A 14,759-nucleotide genomic window follows, 5' to 3' on the forward strand; every position below is an offset into this window, starting at 1 on the left:
TTTAAATCTATCCATACTCTATCACTGACAACTGAAAAATACATAATCAAGTCATTATCTCCACTTGCGTAAAAAAGAAATCTTAAAATGACAATCAGGAAAGAAATCCATTGCTGAACAATCTTCAGTACCATCTCAAAGTCAAGATCCCTAACCAGGAATGAAGAGCCCTTGTGTCACACATTTCACAGCCACCCAAAAAAGCAAAGCAACCACTGCCACACTCAGGCTGCACTCACGCAGCACCAAGTAAAAACGGTCACCTTTGGGGCAGAAGAGGAGTGATTTCTCTCTGGACAAACGAGCAGATTACACCCCAGGAGACCAAACAGCTCATGATTCAGAAAGCTACGGCCTTCCAGTAATAACAAGTGCTTAACAATTCCATGCTAATATAAACGCACATTCCCAAATACTGCTACCAAAACTGGTTACCAAAGAACTCTACCTAGCATGGCTGGATTGAGAGTGATTATGTTCAGACTTTTTTTGTTTGTTTGTTTTTTTGATACCAGGGATCAAACTCACGACCTCCTGCTTGCCAGGCAGGCACTTATGCCACTGAGCTAAATCCCCAGTCCTGTTCAGACCTTTTAGATAGCATAATTATTCTAAATCCTTCACTATTTTGGCCTCCCATCTTCCTCTTCTTTGTGCAAGTGAAAAAGAATAACCATTCCTCCATGACTTTCAGTTAACTCAGGACCTACATCCCTACCATAGCTGTGCACATACTGTCCTCAAACTTCAACACCCTTTCATACTTTGATGCTATCTGCAAAATTGTGATTTCAGAATAATTTGCTTCCCTTTATACTGTGGTATTTATTCAAGCAAAAGCAGGGCTCTAAGACCGAGCATTTCCTTATAGTCAACTATTCTTAGGTCATTTTCTACAGTCTAGAAAAAGTGGCAGAACAGAACACGATATAATAACCAAGAAGGATTCCACAGTGCATCCATAAAAGAACAGCTTCCTGTCTGCTCCACAGCAAGACCCAGAACACTACACACGGGGGCCAATTTTAAGAGACTGGGCCCAGTTGTTTCTGTTAAAATAGGGAGAAACAAAACTAGACGATAAATTTCAAGTATTTCTGTTACTCAGAAAATCTTATTTACCTTCACAAAACGTGAATTTGTTCTTAAAAGTTTGCGGACTACCAACAACAAGAAATCCATTTCTTCAGTTCGCTCATGCACCTACAAAATAAAAGAGGGTCACTTCACGTGGCATCAAGCAACACACATTCTGAGTGAATGGAGGGAAAGGAGGCTCAGCATACTCCTGGGGGCAGGAGGCCAAACCAGTTCTTGTGCAATGTAGCTCTTCATAGAAACAGCCACGCTCCTGGTTAAGAGGAAGCAAAGGGCATGTGCCCACAAACCACAGGGTACATGTGGTTCATAGTCACTTCCGTGTCTCTTTAGGGCCTTGGCACTGGAGCAGAATCATGCTGAGTATCCCTACTTGTTCTCCATAATGTTAACAGATTCTCCAGGTCTCTGTGGTAAACAACATATGCCTAGACTTCCCAAGCAGAGAAGACCACTGGGTCAAGTTCCTGGACCCTCTGCTAACCTCTCTGCAGCCAAAGGGCTGCACATACCTGCATGGCAACAAAATGTATCAGAAAATAAAGAAAATTCTTACATATACTGACTATTTACATGTGTGGCCCAGCACGGTTCCTCTTCACTCAGTGCTGCCCAGGCAGGCCTGTTGCCTGTGGTTGGAGGCCCGTGGCTTCCCTACATACCTGCTGACCCCTTTGCCAGGGTCCAAACACTTTTTTTCTGGTTCTGGGGATTGAACTCACAACCTCACACTTGCCAGGCAGGTGCTTATGCCACTGAGCTAAATCCTCAGCCCTCTGCCATGGTCTAAAAGCTCAATGTTATTTCAGCAAATACAGGGATGTTATGGCTGGTGTCTAGAAGTTTCCCAAAGTCTCATGAGCTCCTGGGTGGTGTTTTCTGGAGTGGCTGGATCTAGAGTTATTGTCGGGATTAAGGATGTGACACTGGACTAATCATAGTGAGATACCAGGATTAACGGTGCTCGCCTGGGTGTGAGTGCTATCCACAGGGCAGTCCGGATAGAATCGAGGGACAGAAAGAGGCTGCTGTTGTCCCTGCCTGTTGCTTGCTGCTTTTGCTGCCTTTCACCTGCCAGGAACAGTTTCTCTGCCATGCTGCCTTTCTGCCATGCCACCCTGCCTTGGAACAAGCTGATTATGGACTGAAACTTCTACAAACTGTGAAGTGAAACAAACCTTTCCTCTTTTAACTTGGGGTGTTGGCTATTTTGTCTCAGTAATGAGAAAAGTAACCAAAACAAGGATAAAGAAGTAACAAGCTAACACTGGCTGGGGAGTCCTGCATAATGTCCTACCACAGGCAGAGCTACAGCTCACAGAGAGAAAAACAAAAGGCAGAACAATGGCTACCTCTAGCTTTGGGGCCTCCAGGGCTCTATGCAACCCCAGAGGCACAGAAACTAGGGAGTGACACTGCTCCAGGAAAACCTCACTTACACAGGTGGGTGCCAGATCTGAGCCGAGGCCAAAGCCTTCCTGTACCAGCTCTAAACAAAGAGCCTTTTCTAAATCATTCTTCAACATATTGCCCATATTTGAGACAAAGAACAAAGAAAAAAAGCAAAATTTACATTCCTCTGCAGACAGGGCAGACACAGACCCAAGTCCTAACCAACCTGTCAAAAGAGGTCACACTGAGGGAAGCTGCTATCGTGGTAAAAGCAAGGACCAGTGCAGGACACTCACTTCGTCAATGAAGATATGCGTGAATTCCATCAGACTCTTGGCACTGACTATTTTCTGAAGCAGGACTCCAGTGGTCATGTAAATTAATCTGGTGTCTTCTGTTGCTATCTTCTCCAGCCCTACCTAACACCAGGGAAGGAAAAGAAAAAGGGACAAGAGTTCAGCTTTAAATGGCTCCCACTAATGACTCAAAGAGGCTATGGCCATTTCATAACGGGAGGTAAGAATAAAGATTACTCTATCTCAGAAGATACACAGAGTCCAAATTAAAAGTCAAGTTCTCCAGATGACATTTCCATGGGGAGCGGGTTATCTAAGTCACACTTCTGCTTATGGTGCTTTCATGTAACACCACTGTGTATGAAGACACCTTCTCAACTACAAACACATGGAATTACAAAAGCCTTAAGCCTGAGAGTTCACACTTGTGTTCTATCAACCAGGAAAGAAATTATGTTCGATAAATTTGGTTTCATTATTTCTGTAGATTATGTCACTGTTCTGTAATGGTTTCATTTTTATTTTCAACAGAAAAGTCAAGCCCTCCTGTCAACTTATCCAGAGTAAGGAACTGGCAAGAAAGCGAATCTGCTTCCCCTGTCTGTCTCACCTGGTAGCCCACCAGGCCACCCAGGGCCCATGAGCGCTCCTTACTGATCCACCTGGCAATGCTGCTGGCCCCTATCTTCCGAGGCTGAGTAACCACAATGTTGCAGTAGGCGGAGCGCTGGATGTAATGATCCAAGATATACTGTGGGAGTTGAGTACTCTTGCCACTTCCGGTGGTACCATGGATAATGACCACAGAGTTGCTTTCTATCAAAGAAATAACCTGGAATTAAAAAAATAATTTTCTTTCAATATTGGCACAAAACCAGCAATTAAAAAGTATCATCTATCTTAGAAAGGCCTTCAGGGTTTATATTTCTTCATGTTAAATGACTAAATAACGACCTGAACATCACAACAAAGAGCAAGGAGACTACCAAACAGTTGCTACTTTAGAATTAGTTCTACTACAGTAATTACTAACAGCTGCAGAAGCCAGGTCAAATTAACTGCAACTCTCTAGTCTTAATTTCCTCCATAAAAATGAAAATACTAAATTAGATATCTGTGTCTCTAAATCTAAATTTCTATTATTTTGAATTTTTCTAACAAACCTGCATTGTAATTCTACTGAAAAACATGAAAACAGTTAGTAGTTTCATAATTCTAGTAGTTTCATAATTTCATTTTAAACTGGGTGTGGTGGTGCATGTGTCATGCTAGCACTTGGGAGGCTGAGGCAGGAGGACTGTCGTGAGTTCAATGCCAGCCAAGGCTACTCAGTAAATTCAAGTCCAGCCTGAACTATGTAACAAGGCTCTGTCTCAAAAATGTTTTTCATTTTAAATTATTCAGGTAAACTTTTAAAAAGTTAACTTCCACTTTTCCATTTACAGGTTATACAAAGTATTCTAAAACTCTAATTCCATTCCTCCCACACAACTTCCCCACTGATACTCTAAACTTAGTTAAAGTTCTCTTCTCCTTCTAGAAATAGATATGATTGGGAACACAAACTAATTCTAACATTGCCCTCTAAAAGTTAATAAAGTGTACCTATCTCATAAACATTATATGATTTAATCTTAAGTAAAATAAAATTTGGAAATTTCCTGTTTTATCTGTAACTACTTTTCCCACTAGAATAAGGCAATAAAGATTGAAACCATTTTCTTTAACCGTCTTCAATAGCATGAATTAATTAAAACCCAGCCATCTTATTGCTAGACCTGAGCTGGCATTGCTAACAAAATGATGTGTCAATGACTGACCAATCAACAAGCAGGAAAAAGGAATGCCAGCACAAGGAAAACCGAAGGGAAGGCTGGCTAGACAGCTCAGCAGCAGAGCACCTGCCAGCCATACCCAACGCCCTACAAAAGGAAAAGACACCAATGGAGATGCTGGGGTGCGCTGTTTCTTTTCAACAAGACCATCCAGTGAGCCTCTCAACAGGAAGCTCTCCTGGGTGGGGCGCACATGCAGACAGAAAAAGCCAGGTGACAAGCACAATGCCAGGGGACACACTCAGGTGAAGGCTAGACACGGTAAGCGCAAGCCCAAAGGAAAATCAGCAGCACGGGCATTACATAGCCCCACACACCATGCTGGTGCACAGCCGCAATCCCAGCGGTCAGTAGGCTAAAACAAGAGGACTACAAGGTCAGTGCCAGCCTGGGCTACATAGAGAAACTCTGTCTCGGCAAATAAAAATAAAAAAATACAAACCACCTCCTTACGGCCCCTGGCTAACCACCTCTACTGCCTCAGAGCCCTCCACATCACAGGTGTGCTCACCTAGCAATTTCCGCATTGTTAAAAAACAAGGTTGGGCCTCAGGCATTTATTCACCCTGTAAAATGACTTTTACAAGAATAACTTTACCTCTTCCTTACATCGATTTATAGGCAAATCAGGATATTTGTAAGTTGTCTCTGGGATACATGTCACATTGCTTAATTTAGTTGAAGATGGTCTTGGACCTAGATTCAGACAAAACAAATAAATATGATGATGATATATCTTATCTGGAAAAAGATAAAGTAAGCAGCCTGATGTTATATCTAATGTGTACATATGGTATGTACAGGCCACAGAGATGTACACCCAGACATTTTCACAGGCTAACTGGGCCAGTCGTCTCTTAGAAACTTCCATAAGGGGGCTGGGGATTTAGCTCAGCAGCATAAGCACCTGCCTTGCAAGCAGGCTGTCATGAGTTCGATCCCTAGTACTGGTAACAATTCAAAAAAAAAAAAAAGAAACTTCCCTAAGTAGCCCAACACTCATGATCCAGACCATCAAACTGACTATTCAGATTCTTCCTCACAGCCACCAATGCCAGAGGTTCACAGCACCGCCTGCAGCGACCACCTGTGAAACGCAAGACCCACTACTTGATTAAACAATGCCAAAAAGGAGCATGTTCTCTGCTAATGAAATAAATTAGCAATAGCAAAAAACAAATCTAATTCAACTTACAAGCTACAGGTGCAGTGAAGAGGAAGCAAAGGCTGCTGGGTGTGAAGGCTTTCCAGCTCTCCCTGTGCAGGGTCCTCTTGTGGACACACACACTGTCTCAGCTACACTCCTCAGACAGATGCAGCAGCAATGTTCGTTGGATAGGAGGCTTTGATGGGAGACAAGCCTCACTTCCAGAATAAACTCTGAAGGCTTCCTGCCACTCTGCTAAATCACTACTCTCTGCTCTGTTCCTCTCGCCTTTCCTCCCTCTCCCCGCCCTTCTTTGCTTCTGCCCCAGCAGCTCCTCCTGCCACTGTCCTGCCTTATAAACACAGCCATCAAGCTTTCTTTTGGAACTGTCCTAATAATATACAATTAAAATGTAGCTACTATCCTGTATACCATAAGTAAATATATATTCAGGACAGGCTTGTGCACATGCATACACATGTGCTGGGGTCAAACCCAGGGCCTTGTGAGTGCTAGGAAGCACTCTGCCACTGCACCGCTCCCCCAGCTCCTCTTTTCCTGTGCTGGAATCAAGGTGCGTGGGCCTTGTTCTGTTTCACAACCAGAGCAGCCAGATCTCAAAGCAAACCCTGCTCCTTTGCGGGAAGCAGTGCTCCTAAGGGTCCACACAACAGTTTCCAAGTCCTCCAGGCCTCTCAGCTCCCTCTCCACCCCCTGCAGAGCTCACTGAAAGAGGGTTTGCTTTGCCCCATCACACATCACTGTCATCCGCCACTCCTGCCAGCTCTGAACACCAGCAGCAAAGTCCCCTTCCTTCCCAGCGGGCATGCCTAGCCTTGACAACAGTCAGGTGATGGAGGAGAAACCACAGGCCTCTGTGAGAAAAGCCACTCAAGAAAAGCCACTCACAGCAGGGGCAAAGGGAGAAAAGCAAGTGGCTGGGGATGAGTAGGAGCAGGACTGCAGGAAGAGCTATCCACGGGAAAGTGTGATGTCTGCTCTTTTGTATTCTGCTTTGTTTTGTTCCCAGTACTGAAGAGTGAAAGCACAGCCTTTGCACTGAGCTATATCCCCAACCTTTTTTATTTAATATCTGAAACAGAGATTAGTTGAATTGCCCAAGCTGAGCTTAAATTCCCAGCGTGCTGAAATTGCCGCCATTGCTGCCACATCCAGTAACTATTATGGCTCTTTTAGACAAAAAAACAAGTAGCTAAATCTTCCTGCTAAGAGACTTTAAGCCCTGGTTCACAGTACTGCTAAGCGAATCCTGTTACTCTGACAAGAGTAATGTGTCTTACATAACTTGATTACATGTATTTTGAAGGTTTGCTACTTAAAGACAGAAACTGTACAAGGAAAACTGCCCAAAGCCCTCGCAGCGCTGTCTAGTCCACAGCCCTTCTCCCTGGGCCACAGATCGCCACCTGACACTTCCAGGTCACTGGCTGCATGCAGCCCCAGGGCGGCTGGGACCAGAGAGCAGAGACATCACAACTGTGTAGCTTTGTTGGCTTCACATTAGCAACAAACAAAAAGAAAAGCACCAGGATGGTCTAAGGCAAATCAACAACCCACACAGGACAAAAGGAGGTCAAAATAGCATGAGAAATACCACAACCTCTAAATTTGCTGTTCTCATTTTCTCACTATGTCTCTATTCTAGGTTGTTGGCATCAGTATTTTACATGAACTGGAAAAAATACAAACTATAAAAATTGCTAGTTCTCTTCATGAAACATCATCATCAACCAAACTTAAAACCTAACCAAGGCTAGACATGATGGCACACACCTGTAATCCCAGCACTGAGGAGGCTGAGACAAGAAGATCCCTTCAAGTTCAAGGCCAGCCTGAAATGCATAGCAAAACCCTGTCTCAAAAAGGACACACTCACACACACACACACACACACACACACACACACACACACAGCCCTATCCGAAAAGTTCCACAGTCAGAAATTCTAACTGGTATATAATGGATTTTAACTGAGGAGCAAGCAGTATGTCTGTCAGCATATATGAAGAACAGTATTTCTTATCTTAAAATAGAGACAACATAGGGCCAGGGATTTAGCTCGGCAGCATAATAGCTGCCTGGAAAGCACAGCGTCCCAAGTTCAATTCCCAGTATCAAAAACAAGAAATCTAGACTGTGCACATGACAGAAAAAAGTCTAACTACAGCACTTCTGATTTAACCATAATATTAAATCTTGAAATGCATAATTATAGACTACTTTCCCCAAGGATGGGATGATGGTCTGCACCCAGAAAGAAGCCTGCCTTGAAGAGGAGGACTATTTCCCTTCTCAGACCCTCCAAAGAGGCTGTGTTTTAAAGGCTCAGAAGAAAAGCCCAGAAAGGGATGAAAACATTCACTAGATTTAAAAAGGGGTAGCATTATGCACTTCATCAACAATCAAAGACTCTACCCCAGAAAAAACACAAGCAAAAGAAGCAAAGGCTACAATCTGAAACCAGAGTCTTACTATTAGGAAAGACTCCATTTATTCACGCCACTCACGGTGTAACTAAAGTCCAATCCGATAACGAAAGCAACTTGCTCCCCATGCTCCAGAATGGGCCATGGACTCAGGGGTGCAAAGGACCTTTCTTTTTTTTTTTTTTTTTGTACCGGGATCAAACTCAGGACCTTGCACTTGCCAGGCAGGTGTTGCACCACTGAGCTGTATCCCCAGCCCAGGACCTTTTTTACTTTACACACCTCTTTTTTTTTTTTCCTATTTTGTTTTAATTATTACTATAAAAAACTCAACTTCTATAAGCTTTCAAATAAAATATATAAAGCTACTGCACACTTACTCCAAAAAAGATCCTGTATTAAAAAGTGGTATAGATTTCTTACCTTGACCAAAATACTTATTTCTTACACATTTTAAGCACATAATGTTTTAATGTATGAACCACTCACACATCATACTTAAGGCTTTTGTTGCTGTTGCTGTTTTTTGTTTTGTTTTGTTTTTTAATTTTATTTAAGGAGAAAAAAGAAAAAAACAAAAAGGGTACAAGTTATACAGAATTTCAGAAAAAATAAACAGTAGGAAATCACTAATTACATATTGTCATCTTAGAAATAGTTGTTCAGGTTACAAAATTAAAGCATATAGAGGGGACTTTGAAACAGTGAGACTGCAAACAGTTCTGTTCAATGATCCAACAAAATTCAGTAATATGGTTATCTATCTTATACACTTAAATGTACATGCAGTTATATCCTTTAGAGCACTTTCTTTTCCTTTCTTTTGTACAATGACAATTACACATTTTGGGTTTTATTACTCCCACAGTTCTTATTACTTTTTTTTTTGAAGAAAGTAAAACCAAATGTGACATAACAGGACAGAGTCAGTCAAATCAAAAGGATGGACATAATACATAATGTAAAAACAAAATACAAGGTGATCAACAATGGTTACCACAATGCCTCTTGCTATCTTAAAAAGAATTGCCTATATCATCAGTTATAATAAAATTGGACAAAACAGTAAAGAACAAGAACAATAAAACCAAAACATTGGAGACATTAGAGGACTTCAAAAGAAGATAATAATCAACCAGAATGGGCGTCATAATGAATCTTATTGTCTTCATAGTTGTTGCCTATACTTTCGAACTTGGTACTATCAAGCAAAGCAGAATAGAGTAAAATCAGTCAAAACAAGATGGTGAGAGCAATACAGGGTTTCAAATCAAGTTAATAGGAAATAAATGTGGGTTGCTATAATATATCCTGCTATTTTTTATTTATTTTTCCCTTAATTAAAAGGATAAAAATGAAAAAGTAGATAATAAAAAGGAGATTGAGATAAAAAAAAAAGAGGGCATAACAACAAAACAGCACAGGTCAGAACAGAACAATTTAAGCAACACAGTGTTTCACCACAAGATAATCTTGACATAAAAGTAGTTAGCATAGTGTCTCTTTCCTTAAAATCTTTGGGTATAACTTTGTATACTGTAGCATCAAACATATCAAGACAATGTAAAACCATTCAAGAGAATGACAGTATTACAGGGTATTTAGAATCAACTAACAGAAAATGAACAATGGTTTCTGTATAATCTCCTTGTCTATAAAAGTTTTTGTTTATATTATCACATATAATAAAATCCAATAAGATACAACAGGTTAAAACCGATGGAGACAGAAGAACAAAAGCTTGATGGGACTTCAAAACAAGAGGATACTAAATCAGCACTACCTATTATGATGTCTTGTTTTCTCCAAAATGGCTGTTCCTACCATCCAACCTTGCTGTTGCTGTTTTGAGACAAGGTCTGACTCTGTAGTTCAGGCTGGCCTTGAACTCAGCAATCTTCCTGGCTCAGCCTCCATAGTGCTGGGGTTACAGGCAAGCACCACTGCGGCCAATTATGAGGCATTTAAAAAGAGTTGCTTACCTTGCCCACCTGTTGGTTGATCACGGCCATACCTGTCAAATTCTTGTGCTTCAAGTTGTCTGTATTTGTCAATATAGTCTACCTCTGAACTCCTCTCGCTGAGGGACCTAAAAGAGGAATAAAGGTTAGAGTGCCACATAACCTTGACTGTCTACGTGACTGGATTAAAAGACCTCTGGAGAGGGACGGGATTGTCAAGCACCAACCTACTGATAGCTGAGCATCCTATGAGGAGGTGGGGCCTGCTTGAGGAAGGCATAATGGGGAAGTGATCTTGGGAACTATACCTGGTCCCTGGCTCTTCTCCAGCTCCCTGCCTCCTCGATTCCATGTGGGTGAGCAGCTTTTCTCTGCCGAAGCCTTCCACTTAACACCAGCCAACCCTGGACTGAATCTCTGAAGCCACAAGCTAAGTATCTTCTTCTTTTACTTGCCCATGTCCATGTACTTTGAACCAGTGACAGAAAGCTGACTATTCAGTAAGCATGCCATTTCCAAAAGACCAAACTCCTGTCTTCAAAGGAGTTCCCGCATCATTATTTTATGTTTAGCCATAGGGGAAAATCCAAGTAGTTAATAAGCAAATGAGAAGATGCTAAAATTCAATTACCAGATAAATACAAAGTAAAACAATGAGCACCCATTTTTCACCCACTGAGTTGACAAAAACATCAAATATTCTCAGAATATTTACTGCCAGAGGGTGGTAATGGACATACAGCCATCTAAAGGGAAATCTGCAGTATCTACTAAAACCTAAACGGTATACCACTTAATATCTAAGTTTCTCTTCAAATCATACTTAGTCCAGCCACCACAAGGCACGTGCACAGATATGGATGGAAGTATTTGCTCACTCAGCAAATATTACTGAGTACCAGCTACACCAATGGCATCATTTGAGACACCAAAGAATACCACAGTGAACAAAACTAATACCATGCCCTAAAGAAATTGCCATTCTAATGAATGACACCTAACTTGTATGCAAGGTACTAATTAGTGATGTAGAAAAAAATGTTTAAAAGGGTATAAAGAATTCGAGGGAGGAGCTGGGCACGATGGCTTATACCTATAATCCCCACAGTCTAAGAGACTGAGGCAGGAGGATCACAAGTTTGAGCCTAGCATGGGAAACTCAGTAACTTTCTGAGACCCAATCTCAAAATAAAAAGGCATAGGAATGTAACTCAGAATAAAGGCTCTGGGTTCAATTTCTGGTACCATGCCCCCTCCCCACAAAAAATAAAAAAAGAATTCCAAGGAGAAAGGGAGAAAGAGGACATTTTCATAATATTGATTACAGATTGATGTAACATGCTACATGCTACTAATTATATGGTTTCTATCAATGACAAATTTAAGTACATTATTGTCAGGGAACAGGTTCAGTGATACTGATTCTTAAAATTTGAGAACAAGATGGTTAATTTTGTATGTTAACTTGACTGGGGTAATAGATGCCCTATTGAGAAGGTGTTTCCAAAAGAGTTTAGCATTTGAAACAACAGACTAAAGAAGATCCACCTTCACCAATCTGGCTGAGAAGACACTATACACCTGAGGGCTGTGGTTATTAAACTTAACTGTGTCTTGGGTGACCTAGAGACTAGCAGAGCACATTCCTGGGTGGGTGGTGGAGGCATGTCTGTGGGTCCTTATGTTCACGGCACCCTTCCTTCGGAGCTGTGCCTCTGCTCTACTTCCTGTTCACCACGAACTTTGCCCTGCCACACTCTCCTACCATGATGGTCCTACCTTGGCACCAGCTGACCATGTACTGAATCCCTTGACACCATGCCAAATCCACCCTCCCCTACGTTAAGCTATGTATGCTGGTTATTCTATCTCAGGGACGGGAAAGGTGAACAACACGAGGACCCACCCAAACAGAGTGAATTTCTCTCAGTTCTTTGGCCAGGACACCCATCTTCTGCCCTCAGACACTGGGGCACCTGTTTCTCTGGCTTTCAGGCTCTAGGACCTACAGTAGCAACTCTCTACCCCGAGTTCTCAGGCCTTCAAACTACAGCTTAATTATACTCCTGGCTGTCCTGGCTCCTTGGCTTGTATCTGCCTCATTGTGACACTTCTTGGTCTCCATAATCTTGGGAGCCAATTTTAATAATCATAATCTTAAGGTTCTGTTTCCCTGGAGAACTCTGATTAATAACCTTAATAAAATGCTGTTGCATTAGAGTTTGTTTTTGCCTGACATAAGTAATTGCGTCAACACTTTTTCAATTACTCTGTTGACTGATAATCGCTAATTCACTCAGCAAATAACTGTGGTCTGACTCCAGTCTGACTCCTCCTGGCACTGGGGATGGAGCAGTCACCAGCACCGACTTCCCTCACGGAGTTCACACACAGCTGTGGAGAAAGAATGAAATCAAACATAAACTATGTAAGATCAGAGCAAAGGGGGACAGGCTAGAAGGAATCAGAGGCCACCTCCCAGTCCACCACCCCCAAGGCCACAGCAGCTACAGTGAGGACAAAAGCGGCAGAGCGAGCCGCAAAACAGTGCCCTGGGACACTGCAGCGCACGCTGACCTGTTAGAGCACAGAGGGAGCCACAAAGGGAAATCAAGAGTGAGTCTGAGGCGGCCACTGTAGGTAGGAGGATGCAGGTACCCGGGGCCCTGGGGAGGTGCGTGGGCAGCTACCAAGGGATCTGGAGAGGGAATAGCAGCAGACACACCAGGGAAGAGGCCTGGCGGCCACACATCCCACCAGACCAGGGGAGTCTGCCACTTATTTCTTGTGGTGTCTCCTGGCCTGCACCCGCCCCTGAGCAAGGTCATCAGCCAGGCAGAGCACCAAGAGCATTCTATGGCTCTTCCTCAAGGGCTGCAAAGGGGCTGCTGAGAACCTGAAATCAAGATGACCACCAGTTTTCCTGTTTCTCTTTATTCTCTTACCCCCAACCCGTAAGTAATACTGCAGCAGTGGCAAAAGCTACAGCAGTGCCACCGGGCCTGAGCCCCTCTCCAGCGAGAAGAGCTATGACCTGCAGGTGGGAAGCCCTTTCCACCTTTCCCAGGCCTCTCGCCGCTTGGCCCAGGACACAGCTGCCGTGGGACGCCTGGGATGCTGTCAGCTGTGGCAAGGGAAGAGCCTAGGAAACAGCGCTGAGGCTGTTTGCCACATGCTGGGCTCACCTCTGGGCTGCTCAGCAGGGCCTGATCCTCAAGCACTGGCAGACTCAGCACTGAGCTGCAGGCAGAATGGCCACCAGGGGGCACACAGGCAGAACACAGGCAGAACACAGGCAGGCTACAGCAAGGGTCGTAAGAACCAGCCTGAGGCTGGAACTGTGGCCCTGAACACATCCAGGCCGGCTGCAATCTCACAGGATTTAGACAGGAACCAGAGTTCCATCACAAAACATTCTAAACGGGATACACATCAATCACTTGGCAAATGAAGAATCAAAAAAATTATACCATTTAGGTAAGATATGGCCTAGAATACAACTACCAAATGAAAATGACTTCACAGTTTAATAGTTTAAGCTTTATATATGTTGCACACAAAATATTCTAATAAGGTTGTGATTCGTTAGAAATAATTTATTTATTGAACTTATTAAAATATTTGTGAAATAAAATCCAATGTTAACCTGGTTTTATCCTAATAAACAGGAAAAATTAATAAAATATATCTTATCTCAATTTACAAATACCACTTATGTTCTCTTTCTATATGGCAGTAAGGGAAATACTACAGAGAATGGTATTTGGTTGGTTTGGTTTGGTTTGGTTTGGTTTGGTACCAGGGATCAAACTCATAACCTCACGTTTGCCAAGCAGGGCCTGCGCTGCAGAGCTGAATCCCCAGCTCCAGAGAATGATGCTTGGTCTTTGCTTCAACCTATCAATTTCAGGATAAAGAGAAGCAAAGTGCGGAGCAATAGAAGTAATGCACACCAAGTCCTGGAAAAACTGTTTTAAGCAAGTAAGTTCACAGGAAGGCATGAGGAAGACAGACAAGTTCTGAGAAGGTCAGATGTGGGCAAGGGTCTCAATGGCAGGCAGGTGTCCACTAAGCCAAGTGCAGAGCATATGGCCTCCCAGAAGCTGTCTAGGTGACTGTCAATGACCTTCCCATCTCTGCCCAGAGGACAGTACGTAACTAGAAGGCCTTCTTGTCCTCCAGATCTAAATGGGGAGCCACTTGGAGTGTGTGAAGTAGCACATGGTGACCCACAATCACTTCCTCATGTCCTTCGAAGGCCCTTCGAGGCAGGACTACAGCTGTCAAGTTCACTGCCACACCCACACCCCGTAACCCTCCAGCCCATGGTATCAAGCCCAGAAACATCTGCTGACCCACTGAATGCCAGAAGTTACAGTTCAGCATAGAGCAGCAACGAATCAGAAAGCATGAGAAAAAAGGGGAAGCAGGAGAGTTCAGAGGAAGAACAGAGTCAACAAAAGAAGGTAGATGAGTTGAAATGTGAGTTGTAAGGGACCTGAGAAGGAGAATTACAATGTGGCTACAAGGAAAACAAAGAACAGCCCTTTGAGAAGAGCCGGTGTAACCACAGTTAAAGTGTG

General features: G+C 43.0%; 1 protein-coding gene across 2 annotated transcripts in view; it reads right to left on the reverse strand.

The window, feature by feature from the left end:
• Tdrd9 (tudor domain containing 9) overlaps positions 1-14,759 on the reverse strand; it is an 85,463-nt gene that overhangs the window by 56,189 nt on the left and 14,515 nt on the right. For both annotated transcript variants that reach the window (XR_010044985.1, XM_023562078.2), the window contains exons 2-6: positions 10,198-10,304; positions 5,220-5,317; positions 3,397-3,618; positions 2,787-2,909; positions 1,123-1,203 (exon numbers count right to left, since the gene is read on the reverse strand). Coding sequence is in view for 1 of the 2 variants with exons in the window: in XM_023562078.2 (XP_023417846.2) it covers positions 1,123-1,203; positions 2,787-2,909; positions 3,397-3,618; positions 5,220-5,317; positions 10,198-10,304 (631 nt within the window). In the remaining variant the exon portion in view is untranslated. The remainder of the gene's footprint in view (positions 1-1,122; positions 1,204-2,786; positions 2,910-3,396; positions 3,619-5,219; positions 5,318-10,197; positions 10,305-14,759) is intronic.

The sequence above is a fragment of the Cavia porcellus genome, unplaced genomic scaffold, assembly GCF_034190915.1.
Source record: "Cavia porcellus strain 051 isolate PalLab524CR breed Dunkin Hartley unplaced genomic scaffold, mCavPor4.1 scaffold_31, whole genome shotgun sequence".
NCBI classification, from domain to species: Eukaryota; Metazoa; Chordata; class Mammalia; order Rodentia; family Caviidae; genus Cavia; species Cavia porcellus.